Source organism: Pocillopora verrucosa, chromosome 2, assembly GCF_036669915.1.
Source record: "Pocillopora verrucosa isolate sample1 chromosome 2, ASM3666991v2, whole genome shotgun sequence".
Taxonomy (NCBI): Eukaryota; Metazoa; Cnidaria; class Anthozoa; order Scleractinia; family Pocilloporidae; genus Pocillopora; species Pocillopora verrucosa.
In genome coordinates, this window is record NC_089313.1 from 7,939,035 (window position 1) to 7,957,720 (window position 18,686).

An 18,686-nucleotide genomic window follows, 5' to 3' on the forward strand; every position below is an offset into this window, starting at 1 on the left:
CGTGGCGCTGACTTTGCTATAACCAATCTCGTACCAAACAAGCGCGAATGGAATAATTGTTTTATTAAACTTTATTAAATCTTCAGAATATGGATATTTGGAGCGTCTTTCAGCCCCGCAACAGCTGGTGCAATACCTGCATCAAGAGTCTCCGATATCGAAACGCGCGCAATGCATTCTGGGATCGTCTCATATAAAAAGTGGGCACCAAGCGTGACAGCGGCCATCTTGATAACTAAAGCATCGTCAACATTTATACACTTTTACCTCGCGATTTTACAATTTTTTCCAGTTTAAATTAGATCATAGTTTGTATATAGTTTTAATAATAGTTTGTATATAGTTTTCACTAGTTTGTATATAGTTTTCATATAGTTTTCTCGTCGTTTTTGGCGTGGAAATGAGCGAGACAAGTGAGCTTTCCCTCGAGGAAGTCAACACATGGAAGGTGGACGCTCTCAAGTTATTTTGCCGTAAACGAAATCTTAAAACTTCTGGAGCTAAAGCTGAACTTGTAGCCCGTGTGTTTGCAGCATCAGAGATGGGAATCCAAGTACAAGCATCGGCTAAAGAACTAATGTGCATCACGGAGTCTGAGAGAGCGAAGCTATTGTTTACTCCTGAGGGCAGCAAGCTTCCCGATCCTCTTGGGCTAAAGGACGGATGGATTGATGAAAAAGATGGGCTAACATCATGGCCTCCTATATTTCTAAGTGACATTACGAAATATCTGATGGCTGATCATCCTGGAAAGGATATTAAACTGCACGAACGGGTCATGAATGAGTACAAAGAGGGGAAAGCATACCGCTTATTTGACTCGGGCTTTCTGAAAGAAGTTTTCTACCATGAACTAGAAAATATGGATTTTTGCTTCTTGAAAGCAAAATGTACGCATTCGATGAAGGTTGGTGATACACCACATACATCATGGATTTGTTCAAGAAAAAATGGAGAGATTATCAGTGCCTACTGTACCTGTACTGCTGGGTATGTTAGACTTTCTGTTTTATAAGACTTTAACTTGTAACTGATGCAAAATATAAGCCTAAAATATCATGTTTATCATATACCTCGATTTTATGACTAATGTTGTTGGTCTAAGCTCAATATATATTATACTTTAGAATGTTTAAAATATTATGTCTATCATATACCCTAACTATTTGTTATTTCTTGTTTCAGTATGAGTGGTTCTTGTATTCATGTGATGGCACTGCTGTTCAGAATTGAAGCAGCAAACCGTAATGGTATGACAAATCCTGCATGTACGTCCAAAGAGTGTGTGTGGAATGTTCCAATAGGAAACAAGACTGTAATCAAGCCCTCTAGAATTTGTGATATGGAGTGGAAGGCTTCAAAGCTAAATAAAGGTATGTTATTATGTTTAAAATTCTAAACAAAGTATTTACAGTATGTATACTGGATAGACATAAGTGTTATCTGGGGACATAAATAAGAAAGTTCTTATTAGCTTGTAACCTAGCAATTAATTTACTTTTATTTTGTGTTTTTCTAGAGACGACCAGACCTGCCATCGATAGTCGCCGAAAGTTATTCAATTCACATGAAGAGTTGAAGCCCCTGACTCCAAAAGGAAAGAGGAAGTCGTTTTATAATAATTTGAAGGACTTGTTGCCAGAATCGGCATTCATCAAATTAGCAACGGCTGAGTTTGAGGAACCGTGTTCAACTTCCGTTACAATAGAAATTAATACTGAAGTACCTGAATGTGTAATGCCTAAGTCATCAAAGAAAGACTTAAGTGCTGATGATATACATCTGATTGAACAAGGCACCATTGGTCAGTCTGAGAATGAGGCATGGCACGATTACAGAAAAGGCCGATTAACTGCCTCTAATTTCTATAGAGTGTACACAAAAGTTGAAACCCTTAAAACTAAGGGGGGTGATGCACAGGAACTAGTGGACACAATCCAGGGTAAAAGTAATGGACCGTCGGAACATTTACCTGCTCTAAAATATGGAAGAAACATGGAGAAAGTTGCTAAGGATAAGTATGTGAAACTGTTTCAGAGGGAGCACAAAGATGCAAAATTCAGAGAGTGTGGACTATTTATTGATGAATCTGACCAATTCATTGGAGCATCCCCTGATCTGCTTGTTGAATGTTCCTGTTGTGGATTAGGGGTGCTAGAAGTGAAGTGCCCTTATTCTATTGTTAATGATTTACCATCAGAAGACAATCTTTCCTACCTGGTAAAGATTAATGGCAAAATTGTCTTGAAAGAGAAGCATGCATATTTTGCACAGATACAGGGACAAATGGCTGTGACAAAGAGAACATGGTGTCACTTCCTGGTCTACACCCAAAAGGGTTATCATCTGGAGCTAATCAAGTTCAATAATGATTACTGGGAAAAGATAAAGCAAAACCTAATTTGGTTTTATAATAAGTATTTAAGTGAATGAATGCTCGTTAATTATAACTTGATACAAAACTTTATTTACATGGTGTAAACACTAAAAATACATTTGTACATTTTATATACAATTTAGAATTTTTACAATTTCATATCTGGAAAAACTGGTCTGACAGTTCTAAATTGAACTCAAATAGTCTCTGAATAGAACAGTAAAATTGTCTGTTGTGGAAACTGGAATGGATGAATCAAATCATGAAATTTTATACAAGTAATGCATTGACCACACTTCAGTATGATTGAAAATGTTACAGTTTGATATTGTTTGCAGTTATATATATAGTAATAATAAATAATATATTATTTATTTGTGTTCAGCGACACATGAGCTGTGAAATGAAGAAAAATATTTACAAATTATATCTAATGATTGTAATCACTCTACCAGAATAATTTTTCTCTTGTGAGGTCCTTGTGGTGCAAATAATATAACAGTTCTTATTCAGAGTGCACATACTTAATAGCTGAAGCATTAAATGGTACTAAATCATACTATTACTTAATTTTCTTGTTATGTACCATTATCAACACTATTTAGTATTATTTGGTACCATTTGTATGAAAGATTAAGTGATTGCACTCTATACTAGTTGCTAGTAAAGTAGAGCAGAGATTTTGAATAACATTTAACCTAAGAAAGAACTTAGACTAATACATATTGGTATCCTCTAAATTTATGAAGTTTATATTCTTTCATGGGTTAAATGCTGTCAATCTTTTTAGCTATTTGTACATTTCTTGTTAATCATTTTTTACCCAAGGGTCTATACAAGTTACATAAGGCTGCACAAATAAGTACAATGTTGTCTATACTGCCAAGCAGTGATATTGGTAGTTCATGCTTTATCAGTCTAAACGTCTTCAACCGTCTTATTGCTTGCTCAACAAAGATTCTAAGATTTGCAATTTCTTTTGTTTTAGCAACTTCAGCTTTAGTGAACTGCTCTTGTCCACGTTTACCAGGGGGGATGTGTAGTCTTGAGCTTCTGATTAAGAGGTCTTCAGCAATTGTGAATCCACGGTCTGCCATCACTTCATCGCCAGGTTCAATGATATCATAAAATGATGATTCTCTTGTCAGATGCACATCTGAAGTTCTCCCTCCCCATGCTTTGGATAAGAAATTGAAAAAACCATGTGGTGTTATTGATACCAACAGCTTAGCAGTGTTGTGATGCTTGTAGTCTGACCACGTAGCTGCTCTAAGGTTTGGGTCGCTTGGGGTTTCAATAAATATTTCTGTGCAATCAATGATGTGGCGTACATTAGAGTAGCCTGGCTTTTTAAACTTTGCGGGCAAAGTTGCTTTCACAACATCGATGGAGGGATTGTAAACCAAACATTTAAGTTCACTTGCTAGGATTTTCACCCAGGTAGTAACAACATTTGTTACATTTGTAGTTGAAATTCCAAACCTCTGTGCTAAGTCAGCATTTGTTGATCCAAGTCGAAGTTTCATTAAGGTCAAAAGAAACTCATCTTTTTCTGACAAAGCTCTTTTAGGGCCAAACTTATTTGGTGTTTTTTTGAAGTTTCTTCCTTTTTTAGTAGATTTTTTTGGGCCACTCCAGTAGTTTACTTTTTTAATGTTTCCCTTCACTACTTCAAACAACTTATTGAATACTCGTTTTGATGGTAGGCCGGTTAGTAGACGAACAGATGAATTTGTTTTCAAATCAGAATGTTCTAGTCCCTTACGCTGTCTGGCCTTGAGTTTTATCTTACATGCTTTGAGTTCACTTTCAAGTTCTTGGAGTTTTTCTTTGAGATCTTTGATCTCATTGAACTGCTTGAGTCTTTCCTGCAAGCATTTTTCTTTCATACAGAAGTCAGGATCTTCTAGGTTGTACCAGCCAAACGAATATGCATGATCGTGAGTGATATGGTCGGGTCGACCGGCAGTAGTACAATGTTCTTCTTCTGTTATAAACGAGGAACTACTTGGTTCTTGAATCACAGGAGCATCTTGACTATCATGTGCATTATCTTGAGTATCATCTTGAATATTATCTTGTGTGTTATCTTGAGTATTATCTTGAGTTCTTAAACGTTTCATTTCTTCTAGTAATGATGATCTATCAGTAGGCGGTTTACGGTTACGAGTAGACTTTGTCTCGTAGCCCATTTTGAGTACAGGATCAGGGTTTTCTTTCGTGGGTTTCCCATCAACAAAGTGCTCATTGCAGACTCTCGACGAATTATTAGGTTGCCAGACTTCTCCTTTCGGGCCTTTTCTCTTTAGAAGATGGATCCAGCGCTTTCTACCCTCATTGTTTTTGCGTTCAGTAGGGAACGGAAATAGCTTGAACGGCAGCGGACAGTCACATGGCGGAGTGCCGTGTAAACAATCGTGAACTTCGCATTGCTGTGAAGCCCATTTCTCAAGCTTTTTCCCACTGTTATGGCACCCAAATACTGCACAATTTCTGTGCCCAAAGACCATGTCATTAAACGGCTGCAAAGTAATAAAAATACGATGAGAATCTTTGACTTTTGACAGTTCTTGTATTCGCGAATGTCACTCGCGCGCAGGATTGAATCTACTACCATTAAAAGCTTAAAAACAGCTAAAACAAAGTTAAAATTTGTAACTTACCTTTTGAATATAATACCCACGAAGATTATTTTCCAGTTGATATCACTTACAAGAACAAAAAGACTGTATTATAGATAAAGACACGCTTCAAAGAACGCATTGAATACAGAGACACACGCCATATTGTCACGCTTGGTGCCCACTTTTTTTGTGAGACTATCCCAGAATGCATTGCGCGCGAATTACCTTCCGGAACTCTTGATGCACGTATACATTTTTATGTAAGGTGACTTGGAATATAATCTGATACCAGAGCTAAGTGAACCAATCAGATCACTAGAAATGCAATATCCGGAGTTGAAAATTTAATACATAACGATAGACAATACTCACACTAATAAGATTGTTGCTTAGCGGGCTCAGTTCAAACAAGTTCAGTAAAAACTCTTTCAAAATCATATAAAAGTTCCTTTTGGCCGCATAAAAACTCGGTTTGTCGCACTTTTTCGTTTGTGTTAACACCAAACAATCTAAGGATCGCTCATTCGGTGAGCTAAGGAGCCCGGGTCAAATGCCCCGCACTTTTGGCGACCTAAAATCGCATCTTCCCATTTGTTTTGATCTGTTACCATGGATTTCACTAAATATTGTCGTTTCAACAAAAACCAACCGCTGATAAAACATGGCCGCACATTAGCTGGGGGCCTGGAAAAGACGAAAATAAGTATAATAAAGAGTAGAGCGAAAAACTTTTAACTCAGGTTGTTGGCCTTAAATAAGAGAAAACCACACAAGAAAAAACATTTCTGACTTGAATTATGCAATCATAGTCACACAAGTCTACACTTTCCGTAATTTTGGACATATGGTCATCACTGGCGCATAGTCGTTCGAACGCGCGCTTATGAAAAAGATCTGATTGTGACGTTTATTCAAAGGAGATCCATTTTTCCGCAAGGAGAGTAAAACTCAAAATGCCTCTCGTAAGATTTTGGCGCGCCTTCATAGAAGCTTTACAAGCGCTGGTATTTTGTGGATTTTGCAATAAAGAAGAAAGGTAAGGCTCAAAACTTGCTAAAAGATTGTTACGTTGTTACCACAGGAAAAAAACTTAAAGCATTTTCTCTTGCTGAGCGGGCCTATCGCGCGCCGAAAAGTGTCTAGCAAAAGTAACTTGAAATTCCACATCTGTTACAATGGTTAACATTTTGTATACAAAAAGATGCATATAAAACATAATCCGACTTTGAAACAAATTAAGTTCTCTTTAAAAAGACACAATCATTTTGCTCACTTCATATTCCACGAGATGTACCTTTCTTCTTCATTCCGCTCAGTATGGCAGAAAGAAAGAAAGATTTGCCTGCACTTCGTTTACCTTTCTGAATGTTTGAAAAAAGAAATGCATTCAGTCGTTACGTCGCTTGAAGAAAGATTGAAACAAAATGCAAAACTTTACTCAGTAAAATTATTGATGCGGGTCTTGAAGATTTGTTTGAGGGGTGGAGACGAAGGCCGAGAGTGGAGGGGAGGAGAGGGGAGGGGAGGGACTGAGAGGGAAGGAGAGGGGAGGGAGGGAATGTAAACGACCTGAGGCGAACGAAAAACAGTTGACTTCTTTTCCTTGTAGAGGTAAAAATATAAACAAATGTGAAGGAGCTGAAGCGAATGAAAAATACAACTGATTTTTTTTTCCCTTTCAGTGATGAGATAAAAGAGACCGAGAGAACGAACACAAGTAATCAAGGTACGAAGATCTGTTTTGTTTGGGAGAAAAATTCAATTAGAGTACCATTTATTACGGTAGCAATGAATCAGGGTCAGTGCTGATCATTTTGACAGTAAACCACAAATAAAATTAGGGTCAAAATTGGATTTCTATCATTTTGCAGATCAAACTAACATCAGCAAGTTGGAGGAAGAGAGCAATGATGTGCAAGAGTTTAAAGCCGTGATTGTTGAGGAAGTAAAATGGCTAATGGTTACTGATGAAGATGAGAATGTAAAGGAAGACATTTGCGAAGACATCACCTCCCCTAAGATTCATGCAAAGGTAACAGCCATTCAAGAAGCGGACATCACAAGAATTGAAACGAAGGAAGTAGAAGAGGAAGCCTTTGAACATGACCAGTGGCTGGACGCCACCGAAGGAGAATCTAGGGCCGATATTGTCTCAAAAAAGATTCCTCTAGAAGATATCACTGTGTTTGAGGTGGTGAGAAATCTCCAATCGTCAGATGAGGTCGATGCAGAATATGAAACAGAGACCCGACCCACTACCGAACAAGTTCACTCTGTTGAGAGTCATGCCGAGAAAGTTTCCCGGGATACCGAAATGAAAGAAATGGAAACTGCAGAAGTCCAAGAGAGCTGTGAGGACACCAAAGTGGTTTCCAAGGAGATAAAGGTACTTCGCCTTACTTGGGAAGAGCTTCTCTCAACAGAGAGACACATGGAATCAGAGAAACACGTGGAAACAGAGATTCAACGCAATAACGAACAAGTTTACTCTGGTGAGAGTCATGACGAGAAAGTTTCTCGAGATACCGAAATGAAAGAAATGGAAACTGCACAAGTCCAAGAGAGCTGTGAGGACAACAAAGAAGTTACTAAGGAGATAAAGGTGCTCCGCCTTACTTGGGAAGAGCTTCTCTTAGCAGAGAGACACATGGAGTCGGCTGTTGTGGAAGATTTGAGTTCAGATCAAGTCAAGTCAACAAGATTAACTTTGACACAAGAAGATCCTGCAATCCAGGCCTTTAAGATCATTTCCAATGATGGGTAAGGGCGACTCACCCAGGTGGAAGGGAAATTATAACATCAATTAATTAATTTAGCGTATACCACATGGGTGAATAGTGCTTTTTGTGCGCGCTAATTGATTGGTTCGGAAGTGATTAGCAAGTACTATTCACTTTGTAGTAGCTGAAGAGACAAAATCGCGCGTCAGCAATATAATTACCAACAAGTTTTGGGAGTACTGACAGAAATAAACTAATCTGTTTGGCTTCTCAATGGTCAAAAATAAGGCTCAGAGGAGTATGGAAATCATTTTCCACAGGAAGAGGTCTAAAGAAAAGAAGAAGCGAAGAAAAAGAAAAAGGAAAGAATCATTAAAAAGTGTGGCTGAAGAGGACCCTGCTATTCTGGATCACAGGGAAATACCCAGCCATGGGTGTGTGATTAACTATAACTACATGATTTAGACAAGAAGAAAAATTAAGAAGCCAACTTGCAAAATCTAAGTGTAGAAGAAATAGAATTGGAAGTAATATTTGATGGCAGAACTTTCTGCACATGCCTATACAACAAAGCTTTGGGGGACGATTGCCATTAAATTGAAGAGCGTAGACAGCTTTTAGAGATTTGCTTGTAGTTCTTTTACCCTTCTGGATGTTTGAGAAAAGAAATGCACTCTCTTACTACGTCACTTGATGAAAGACTGAAAGAAAATGCAAAACTTTACTCAGTAAAATTATGCAAGCGGGTCTTGAAGATATATGTGCGGGGCTGAGACGCAGGCCGAGAGTGGAGGAGAAGGGAGGGGAGGGACTGGGAGGGAAGGAAAGTGAAGGGAGGGAAAGGAAAGAGGGAGAGAGAGAGAGAGAGAGAGAGAGAGAGAGAGAGAGAGAGAGAGAGAGAGAGAGAGGGCGGAGGGGCTGAGAGGGTAGGAAAGAGAGAGAGAGAGAAAGGGAAAGAGGGGGAAATCGCTAAAAATCGTGAGCCCCAAAATGACATTGTTTAATTTGTTACGCTGGATTTGCGTAACATTTCCAATTTGTTGCGCTGGTTTACGTAACATTTCCTGTTTGTGGGTGTTTTTTGCTACTCTCACCCCACACGATTTGAACGTGAATTGTACTGTAAACGTCTTATGTATTAGTACTTCAATATTGTTCATCTGTTAAATCTCTGATGAAGTCTTTGATCAGACGAAACCGGTCGGATAATAAACTAAGTTGACAAGATTGTTGCCGTGTGCTGCTCACTAGTTTTTAAAAAGATAAATAAATTTTAAAAAATTTAAAAAAGGGAGGTAAATGAAATACAACTGATATTTTTCCCTTTCAGCTGTGAGATAAAAGAGATCGAGAGGACGAAAACATGTAACGAAGGTATGAAAAGATCAGTTTTGTTTGAGCGAAAATTTTTTAAGAGGACGAGTTATTACAGTAACAATGACTCAGGGTCAGTGCGATCATTACACAGCAAACCGAAAGGAAAATTTAGGGCCAAATTGGATTTGTATCATTTTGCAGATGAAACTAACAAGGAAGAGAGCAATGATGTGCAAGAGTTTAAAGCCGAGCTTACCGAGGATGTTAAATGGTTTATGGTTACTAAGGAAGATGAAAATGTAAAGGAAGGCATTTGCGAAGACATCACCTCCCCTGAGGTTCATGCAAAGGTAACAGCCATTCAAGAAGCGAACATCCCAAGAATTGAAACTAAGGGAGTAGAAGGGGAAGCCTTAGAACATGACCAGTGGCTGGACGTCACCGAAGGAGAATCTTGGGGTGATATTGTCTCAAGGGAGATTCCTCTAGAGGATATCACTGTGTTTGAGGTGGCGAGAAATCTCCAGTGGTCGGATCAGGTCGATGCAGAATATGAAACAGAGACTCAAGCCACTACCGAACAAGTTCACTCAGTTGAGAGTCATGCCAAGAGAGTTTCTCAAGATACCGAGATGAAAGGAATGGAAACGGCAGAAGTCCAAAAGGGCTGTGAGGATAACAACAAAGTTGCAAAGGAAATAAAGGTGCTCCGCCTTACTTGGGAAGAGCTTCTCTTAACAGAGAGACACATGGAATCAGAGAAACACGCGGAAGCAGAGATTCAACCCAATAACGAACAAGTTTACTCTGGTGAGAGTCATGACGAGAAAGTTTCTCGAGATACCGAAATGAAAGAAATGGAAACTGCACAAGTCCAAGAGAGCTGTGAGGACAACAAAGACGTTACTAAGGAGATAAAGGTGCTCCACCTTACTTGGGAAGAGCTTCTCTTAGCAGAGAGACACATGGAGTCGGCTGTTGTGGAAGATTTGAGTTCAGATCAAGTCAAGTCAACAAGATTAACTTTGACACAAGAAGATCCTGCAATCCAGGCCTTTAAGATCATATCCAATGATAGGTAAGGGCGACTCACCCAGGTGGAAGGGAAATTACAACATCAATTAATTAATTTAGCGTATACCACATGTGTGAATAATGTGCGTGCTAATTGATTGGTTCAGAAGTGATTAGCTAGTACTCTTCACCTTGTAGTAGCTGAAGAGACAAAATCGCGCGTCAACAATATAATTACCAACAATTTTTGGGAGTAGTGACAGAAATAAACTAATCTGTTTGGCTTCTCAGTGGTATATACTTAAAACAATTATTCACCTCAGAGTCGCAACTCGGTAAGTATCAATTCCTATTCACCTTCACTTCGGTAAATAATTATTTAATTTGAAGTATTATTATGTGTCTCACGATGTTTTACTACAGATCGGTGGACAAACGAAGAAAAACATTCACGACACCGTGAGACAAACCATCATTTTTCAAATAGAAAGTGCATTAATTACGATTACAAACCACCACCTTTTATCATACCACATTAACTTTCACAGCATGTAAAAATTAACCTAGCTTTAGACTAGATCAGGCTATAATGCATTTGAGCACAGGCAGAAGGATATCCATTTCCTTCATAGAAATTACCAAAATGATTGACAATTGCATAAAACAAACATATAAGTATGCCACTTAACCTCAGAGTTCGTTTGCTTTTTCAAGCTGTAGTTAATTAGAGATCATAGACAGATTTTCAGACAGATATAAGGCTCAGAGGAGTATGGAAACCATTTTCCACAGGAAGAGGTCTAAAGAAAAGAAGAAACGAAGAAAAGTAAAAAGGAAAGAAACATTAAAAAGTGTGGCCGAAGAAGACTCTGCTATTCTGGATTACAAGGAGATACCCAGCCATGGGTGAGTGAAAGTTTCCTAGACTATGTAATTAACCATTGAACAAGGAAAATTAAGAAGCCAATCTGCAAAATCTACTTCAAGGCAGTTTGCACAATCCTAACCACAGAATAAAAAACTATTGCAAGCTGTATAATAAATACAAATCGCAGCAGACAACTCATAGATAGAATGTATAGATCATAACAATCTGACACTTGATACTTGCAGGGAAAGATCTCAGGTCAAGAAGAGAAAAAGGAAACCAAGAAAGGAAAGAGAACAAGCACAACAAACATCTCCAAGTGTGGCTGAGGAAGACCCTGCTATCGTAAATAAAAATCCATCAAATGTTCCCCACGTCTTAAACTGTACGTGATAAACTACAATGTTAACGTACTTTAAGCACAACTTCTTGTTTGAATACTTTTGCTTGCCGGCACCATTTTCATGCGAAACATCACCACTGTAGTTTGGAAAGGATCAAGAAAGCGGAGACTTTTCAAATGTTTGTTTAAAAATACACACAAAACTATATGAAGTATAACCTACTTCTGTAGTTCTTTTCATAAATGGACCAAAAAATACGTCCTAAATACGGACGTGTTGTTTAAGATTTAGCGTTCTGAATAAAATTAAATTCTTAGAAGATCTGTTCCGAGCAATCTCTGGTTTTAATACATTTGTGGTTATTACGTGGGCTAAACATACTCTTTAGGCCGCCTTATGCCGTGATTCCTATAACAAACTGGCCAGTTTGGTTGGATGACGCACTTTGCCTGGGTTAGTGGAAAAATGTATTGTAATAATTTTGGTTGAACCAGACTGAACCACTTGTCGCTCTAATGAATGCACATTTTATCTTCTAATCGAGTCAAGTGGATTCAAAAACGCGTTTTCGGACAGTACACTGCAATAACATTTCAGAGAACATATTTCGTTGACTTAAGCTAATAAGACAACAGCGCTTTTTTAATGTTGCGTCACCTTTGTGGGCCGGAAGTCTTATTTTTAGACCTACAGGTCTCAGCTCAAAAACCAGTTAGTTCTGTTTCGCGCTTGGATTTATGTAGGCAAGACGTGTCGACCTAACTACTATGAGCGCAGAGTACAACTCTTGAAAGAGAGTTCCCCGTTAGAGGGGTGGAAGGAAACAGAGCGACTAATGCCCTGTTCACACCAATTTAAACAAGTTTCATTAAACGTAGTTTTTTTAAACATGGTTTTATAAAACATGTTTTGCTCAAGAACCGTTCACACTGCAGACTGGGTTAGGTAATGCGCAGCCTCGTTTTGATATTAATTGTTGCCAACAAAATTAAAGACGCAATCAAAATGGCGGTAAGTGTAAATCACAATATCCTGCTGTTGTTGGCGCAGTCACGGCTGAGGGAAAGCCTCAGAATTACACAAAACCGACAGAGAAACGCAGAGAGACGGTTTAATCGTTATGTCCGTCGGAGACGTCTCGTTTCATCTTTGTTTTTCCGTTTTTTGCTTCGATTGCTTCTCCGACATCTTCCTGTTCGCCGTATTTGGCTAAAACCCCGGTCGCAGATATTTTGGGAAGAGACTTGCCAAGATTGGGAAGAAAAGGACTGGAATGAGAATTTCCGCATGTCTAAAGAAGCATTTAATCGCCTTTGCCGAGAACTTTCGCCACATATCTCTAAAAGGGACACCAATTACAGGAAAGCCATTACAGTGCGCCATCGAGTTGCCATAACATTATATTGGCTCGCGGACACGGCTCACTTTCGAACGATCGGAAATCTATTTGGTGTCGGAAAATCCACTGTTTGTGGTATTGTGCGACAGGTATGCGAGGTGATAGTGAACGTTCTTCTTCCCAATTATATAAACGTTCCCCAAAATCAACATGAAGTCCAAGAAAAAATTGAAGGTTTTAAAAGTCGCGCGGGCTTTCCCCAGGTGGTTGCAGCAGTCGATGGTTGCCATGTCCCAGTCATTGGACCTCGGCAAAGTCCAGATTTATTTATTTATTTATTTATTTTTATTTATTACAATTTAATGGCACATATAACTTACTACTTACTTACATACTTACATTAATAGATAATAATACAAAAGAGTAAAAGGAAAGGTGCCATAAGGATGGTCCGCAAAAGAGATAAATCCCCATGCACGGCAGACCACCTTTAACAAAAAAAAAAAAAACAAATCCAAACTAAAATCAATCAGATCTGGCAGTCAAGTAATCCCTTACACCCCTTTTAAAACAAGAAACACTTGGAGCCTGACGGACCGATAGTGGCAGCCCATTCCACATGTGGACAATCCTATTAAAATAGCAAAACTTAAAAGTATTAGTCCTCGCGTAGTTCTTTTTTAATTTAAGTTCGTCCTTACCCCTCAACGAGTAACTTTCCGAATGCGAATAAAATTGGATATAAGAGGATATATCTATATTAATATACCCATTAAGAACTCTATAAAAAAATAGTACATCAAAAAAGAAGCGTCTGTCCTCTAGAGATAACAGGTTCAGTTGTTCTTTACGAGTGTTGTAATCATCATCAGTTTTTAAAATAAACTTGGTGGCTCTTCGCTGAATCCTTTCCAATTTGTTAATGTTTCTAGCCGTGAAGGGTGACCAGACAATAGTACAGTATTCCAATTGGGACCTTACCAAAGCACAGTACAACCTTCTTAACGTGTTAACATCTTTCATACCCTTGCATGTCCTTTTAATAAGGCCAAGAATCTTGTTAGCCTTGCTTGATATCTTATCAACATGAGCATTCCAGGACAACTTGTTACTAGTAACTAATCCAAGATCACAGAATTCAGATGTTTCTTCCAGAGAGCTCTCATTCAGCTTAAGGTCAGAATGAAAAGGCATACTTTTTTTCGTGATACGCATCAGTTTGCATTTCTTTACATTAAAATCCATTAGATTTCGCTGACTCCAGATGTGTAGATTATTCAGGTCAGATTGAAAATCATGTTGGTCTGATGTACAATTTATCAGTCTTGATGTTTTACAATCATCTGCGTACAGTGCGATTGTGTTTCCAGGCATAACCACATTAGGCAAATCACTAATGAATATTACAAAAAATAATGGCCCTAGTAGGGAGCCCTGTGGTACACCGGATGGGATGACAGACCAGGCAGAACTCTGTCCCTCAATAACAACCCTTTGCTCTCTGTGGGTCAAATAATCCTCGCACCATCTTAGTAGGCTACCAGAGATGCCGAAATTACACAACTTCAGAAGGAGTATATCGTGTGATACTCTGTCAAATGCCTTAGAAAAATCTAAGAACACAACATCCACCTGTAGACCATCATCCAAGGCCTTTGTCCACTGATGGTGTGTTAATACCAACTGGGTAGCACACGAGCGACCCCTTATGAAACCATGTTGCCAATCTGTCAGGTAAGGGGCCACATGAGGATATATGGCATTATATACAATCTTCTCTTGGCATTTACTTGGAATCGATAACAGGGATATAGATCGATAATTCTCTACCACATCTTTAGCATCTGATTTAAACACAGGAGTGACATTAGCTCTTTTCCATGAAGAAGGAACTCTCCCACACCTGAACGACAAGTTAAACAGTAGAACCAATGGGTAAGATAGCTCCTCTGCACAGTCCCTCAATATCCTCGCAGGAATGCCGTCTACTCCAGTTGCTTTATTAATGTCTAAGTTGCAGAGGATATTCTTTACTTCACTGTACGAAGTGAATACATCCATCAATAAGTTAGGGTTGATCACATCAACATGAGAGCTGTCAGAGTTTGATGTTTTTGTAGAGAACACGGAGCTGAAGAATTCATTGAACAGGGAAGCTTTTTCCACAGGATCTTTAGCAGACCTGGCTTTGCCAGAGTAAGTTATTACTTCTGGCAGTCTCTTGCTCTTGGATTTAAGAGAATGAAAAGACCAAAACTTCCTTGGCAAATAATCCATCAAAGAGTTTGCACCTCTAGCTCAAAAAAGTCGTTTATATGAATACTTTCTCCCTTTAAGGTTTATTGTATACAGTGCAAATAGTTTCATAAATAATGGAAGAGTCAAGATCTTTTGAAGGACACTCCTCTAAGAGGGTCAAACAGTGTTCCATTTGTAATTACAGTTGTATAAATGAGATTTGAAAAGTAAATTGTCAATTGTGTAAATTAAAATTACTGATGACAAACTTTGATTGTCTGTGGTGTTCTTGGAAACCCCCACATTTTTTTTGAACATTTCAAAACCTGGACACCATCTCAGAACAATTAAAGATGCAGTCATTGCAAGTTTGCCATTTCACATCTGAAATAAACATATTAGCACTGAAATTATGCTAAAAAATTAGGGAGTAGTTTGAAACCCATGGTGTGACATATGCTAATTTAGCCATGCATACTACATGTTCACATAAAATACTAATTTGAGTGCAAGACTTGCATCTTCCTCTCTGAGTATTAGATGTAGGCATAAAGAAGGAGGGGGACAATCTCAGCTTTTCGATCAAAGTGTTCAGTTCGAATAGCAAGGAGATCTACTCACTCAGTGACATGGCCTCAGCTGGCATTAATGTCAGCAAAACTAATTTAATTCACTAACTTTTTGCTCTTGTTCCATTGCAAGTGACTGTGTAATTATACACCAGACTTTTTTGGTTAGTCCCTTACAAGAAAGAATAATTAAGCAAACAAACACAGAGCTCTCTGTTGTAAATTTATCAAGGAGACTTAAAAGACATCATTCATTTGACCCTCTCTCTCTGAACAACTGATGGAACCTCAGAAACAAATTTCATCATTTTAAAGGTGGATCAAAACTTTATTTCAAATATTAAATCAATTTTTCCAAAAGATCCTAACCACTGTGCACAAAAATATTCATTTATTTCATTAATTTTCCGGAGCATTTTTTAAATACTCTGGGCCAGGTCGTTCAAAGGTGGCTTAACTTAACCCAGGGTTAGTGTGAAATTTGATTTCAAATATGAAAATTTAAAAAGAAATCCATTTTCTTTTTTTTTTGTCTACAATTTGATGATTAGATGGTCTAAAAGGAATAGGGAAAATTATCCCAAAAAAGACTCCTGAATAAAGAAATAAAGAAGCTGAAACAAAATTTAACCCTGGGTTAGTGTTAATCGGCCTCTGAACAACTAGGCTCTGCCGGAAAATTAAAAATAACACTTAAAAGAAAAAAACGATTTTTATTTTCTCAAAGAAAAAAAAAAGCATATTCAATTGAAGACAACTATAGAAGACAATTAGTTCAAGTAAAGAAAAGTTAACCAGAGCATGTCAACATCAATGATCTAAGCGTTAAGTTCAATATAGTTTTCTTCTTTTTCTTGCACCTTCTCCAACGACTGGGAATCGGCCATTAGATTTCGTGAAACATCGTTCAACTTACAACATAAATAAAGCCGAAAACTAAACCAACTGAAACTGTCGCAGGTACGATCGCAAATTAAATTGTTGAAGACACGTTCTTTTTATTTTCGAAGTACCTGCGCCAATTTCAGCAGAAACTCCTGGTCTTCCTTCCTTCTTCTCTCCTCCCTTTCTTCTTCTCGTCTTTCACGAGCCTCCTCTGCGGCAAGAAAACTCCTATCAGCAGCTTGTTGATAGGAAACAAATGCCTCCAACGCCTTGTCAATTTGTGTTAAGGCATCCGTCGTTGACACCTTCCGCTTCTTCGTAGCGGGTTTGAAAAATGGCTTGCCAGCATCTGTTGTTCTTTCTGTGAAGGAATACAAGAAATCTTTAAAGGCAGAAGTTAAAGTTTGAGCCAATACTTATCTCAATATTTTTGTTCAACTCCACTCATCTTGGAAGTAAAATTATCAAGAAATTTTGTTAGGGATTACAGACAACGTAGGCGCCGATATTGAAACATTTTCTTGGCCTATTGTCTGACCCTCCAATCAGCGAAAGTTTTCAAAGCTCACCTGTCAAACATTCACCCTTGTTCGGTTGAGGAAATTTGCCGGCTGTTTTGTTGTTGCTGCCGACGCTGGTGCCGCCGCTGAAGGAAGGCAACTCTTCGTTTGGTTCATCGTTCTTAATTTTTTCATTGTCTTCTTCTTCGTTGTCCGCCTCAATGATAATTTTTGAAGAATTTACCACAACCTTCGGTTTGGTACATGGTTTTTTTGAGAGAAATTCATCGACTTCGTCGAAAAACGCCGGCTTCCTCTTTGGAGTCCCGTTTTCGGTCTTCTCACATTCGTCTTTGTAGGAGCGATACGCACTTACTAATGTGTGTACTCTTGTTTTGCAGGCATCTTCATCACGGTCTTCGTAGCCTGCCGCTCGAATAAAATCACTTATTTCTTGCCATATAGGCCTCTTTCTGGTACAAGATATTAACTTCATTTGTATATTTTCGTCCCCCCACTTCTGTAGTAACAATAACGTTTCCTGGTTTTCCCAAATCCTTCCGCGGGTTTTTTTGGCAACCGCCATCTTTAATGTGTTTAGTTAAACACGAAAGTTAAACAACCTCATATAGGTAGTTTTATTAAACACGGTTTTAAACATGTTTGGCTACACGCGCCCGCGGTGTGAACAGGTAGTTTAATAAAACCAGTTTAGTAAAACAAGATTTAAACATGTTTAAGCTTTGGTGTGAACGGGGTATAAGTCGTATCACCAACTCCGCTGAAGCAAAGGATACGTGCTCAATGACGTCCATCGCCTTGAGTGTTAGCGATTTGTCGCCACCAAGGCAGTAGGCTTGCTAGGTCGCCCCAAGTTGCGTCGCCCCGAAGCAGGAGTGCGCTGCCCCCCTCTCGAAGTTGCGTCGCCGCCAACTTTTGACCTAAGTTTGATAAAACCGGCTTTTAAACGTATTTTGACATAACTTTTACAGGTTGGAGATTCAACGGCTTGGTTATCAAAATAAAGCAACCTAGCGACTTGGATTAGATTCGACCTTAGACCTAGATTCGTGACTACCACAACAAACACAACCAGGGCGACTCCTGCTTTTTTTATTTCCATTCCCTGTGATATGGTCTTATATAGCTAACGGCTTTACATATATTATGTTAATACCTAAGATTACATTTTAAAATTTCCAATACACTATTGTGGCACAACCTTTCAAATTATTGTAAACAATCTATGCAACTGTTTTTCTTTTACACTGTCAGAGGGAATATAAAAAGCTTTTTTCAAAAATTCGTCGCTCTCTCAGCTAACTGTTTGGCCCGTGGTATATATCGGACAAATTGTTTCTATAAATTGACAAAATTCTTCGTTGTTATCATTTCTTTAATTGTGTCTGTCAGTCTCCTCAGTAATGAGACAACGGACAATTGACATTGACAGGTGTATGAAAACAAAAATGTATATTTTTTCCTAAATAATGTGGCATACATATAGAGTAACAAAAGGCATTTTTATTTTTAATTGAAAATAACGAAAATTACTAACATGACAAAAAATAAATTTTTCCCCTATGCCCTCAACTCCTCCCCCCTGCACCCTCAACTCCCCCCCCCGATCAAGGGACCTGTTACTATTCATCACCTACGGAGGGGGGTGGGAGTCGGAGGATTTGGGGGTATCACGTGGTTTTCAAGGGGGGAGGGAGGGTTGGAATAAGTCGTCGCTGACAGAGTGTAAAGGAGGGTGACCGTAGAAATTTGACTGCCAGTAAAAGGGGGGGGGGCTGTCAGAATACTACAGAGCCTCGGGGGGGGGGGGGGAACAGGCAAATTTAAATTTAAATTTTCTGACCCCTTACCGTCCCTCCTCCCAGGTGAT

The 18,686-nt window shown here is 38.7% G+C and overlaps 4 protein-coding genes across 4 annotated transcripts; 2 read left to right on the plus strand and 2 right to left on the minus strand.

The window, feature by feature from the left end:
* Positions 1–174: 174 nt before the first annotated feature.
* LOC131782898 (uncharacterized) lies at positions 175–2,751 on the plus strand. Its single transcript, XM_059099639.2, has 3 exons — positions 175–990; positions 1,186–1,373; positions 1,520–2,751. Exons 1-3 carry the CDS (start codon positions 401–403, stop codon positions 2,431–2,433), a joined length of 1,692 nt encoding a protein of 563 aa, XP_058955622.1. The 5' UTR covers positions 175–400; the 3' UTR covers positions 2,434–2,751.
* A 148-nt stretch (positions 2,752–2,899) lies between these two features.
* LOC131782897 (uncharacterized) lies at positions 2,900–5,187 on the minus strand. The gene is made up of 2 exons (XM_059099638.2): positions 5,041–5,187; positions 2,900–4,899 (listed from the first exon to the last, which is right to left on the minus strand). Exon 2 carries the CDS (start codon positions 4,885–4,887, stop codon positions 3,190–3,192), a length of 1,698 nt encoding a protein of 565 aa, XP_058955621.1. The 5' UTR covers positions 4,888–4,899; positions 5,041–5,187; the 3' UTR covers positions 2,900–3,189.
* Positions 5,188–5,954: 767 nt separating this feature from the next.
* Positions 5,955–11,313, plus strand: LOC131794048 (uro-adherence factor A-like). Its single transcript, XM_066162805.1, has 7 exons — positions 5,955–6,037; positions 6,684–6,727; positions 6,873–7,761; positions 8,042–8,155; positions 9,052–10,116; positions 10,845–10,958; positions 11,166–11,313. Exons 1-7 carry the CDS (start codon positions 5,955–5,957, stop codon positions 11,311–11,313), a joined length of 2,457 nt encoding a protein of 818 aa, XP_066018902.1.
* A 4,882-nt stretch (positions 11,314–16,195) lies between these two features.
* LOC131775597 (uncharacterized) lies at positions 16,196–17,381 on the minus strand. Its single transcript, XM_066162806.1, has 2 exons — positions 16,865–17,381; positions 16,196–16,656 (listed from the first exon to the last, which is right to left on the minus strand). The coding sequence occupies exons 1-2, from the start codon at positions 17,379–17,381 to the stop codon at positions 16,409–16,411; spliced, it is 765 nt and encodes a 254-aa protein (XP_066018903.1). The 3' UTR covers positions 16,196–16,408.
* Positions 17,382–18,686: the final 1,305 nt, after the last annotated feature.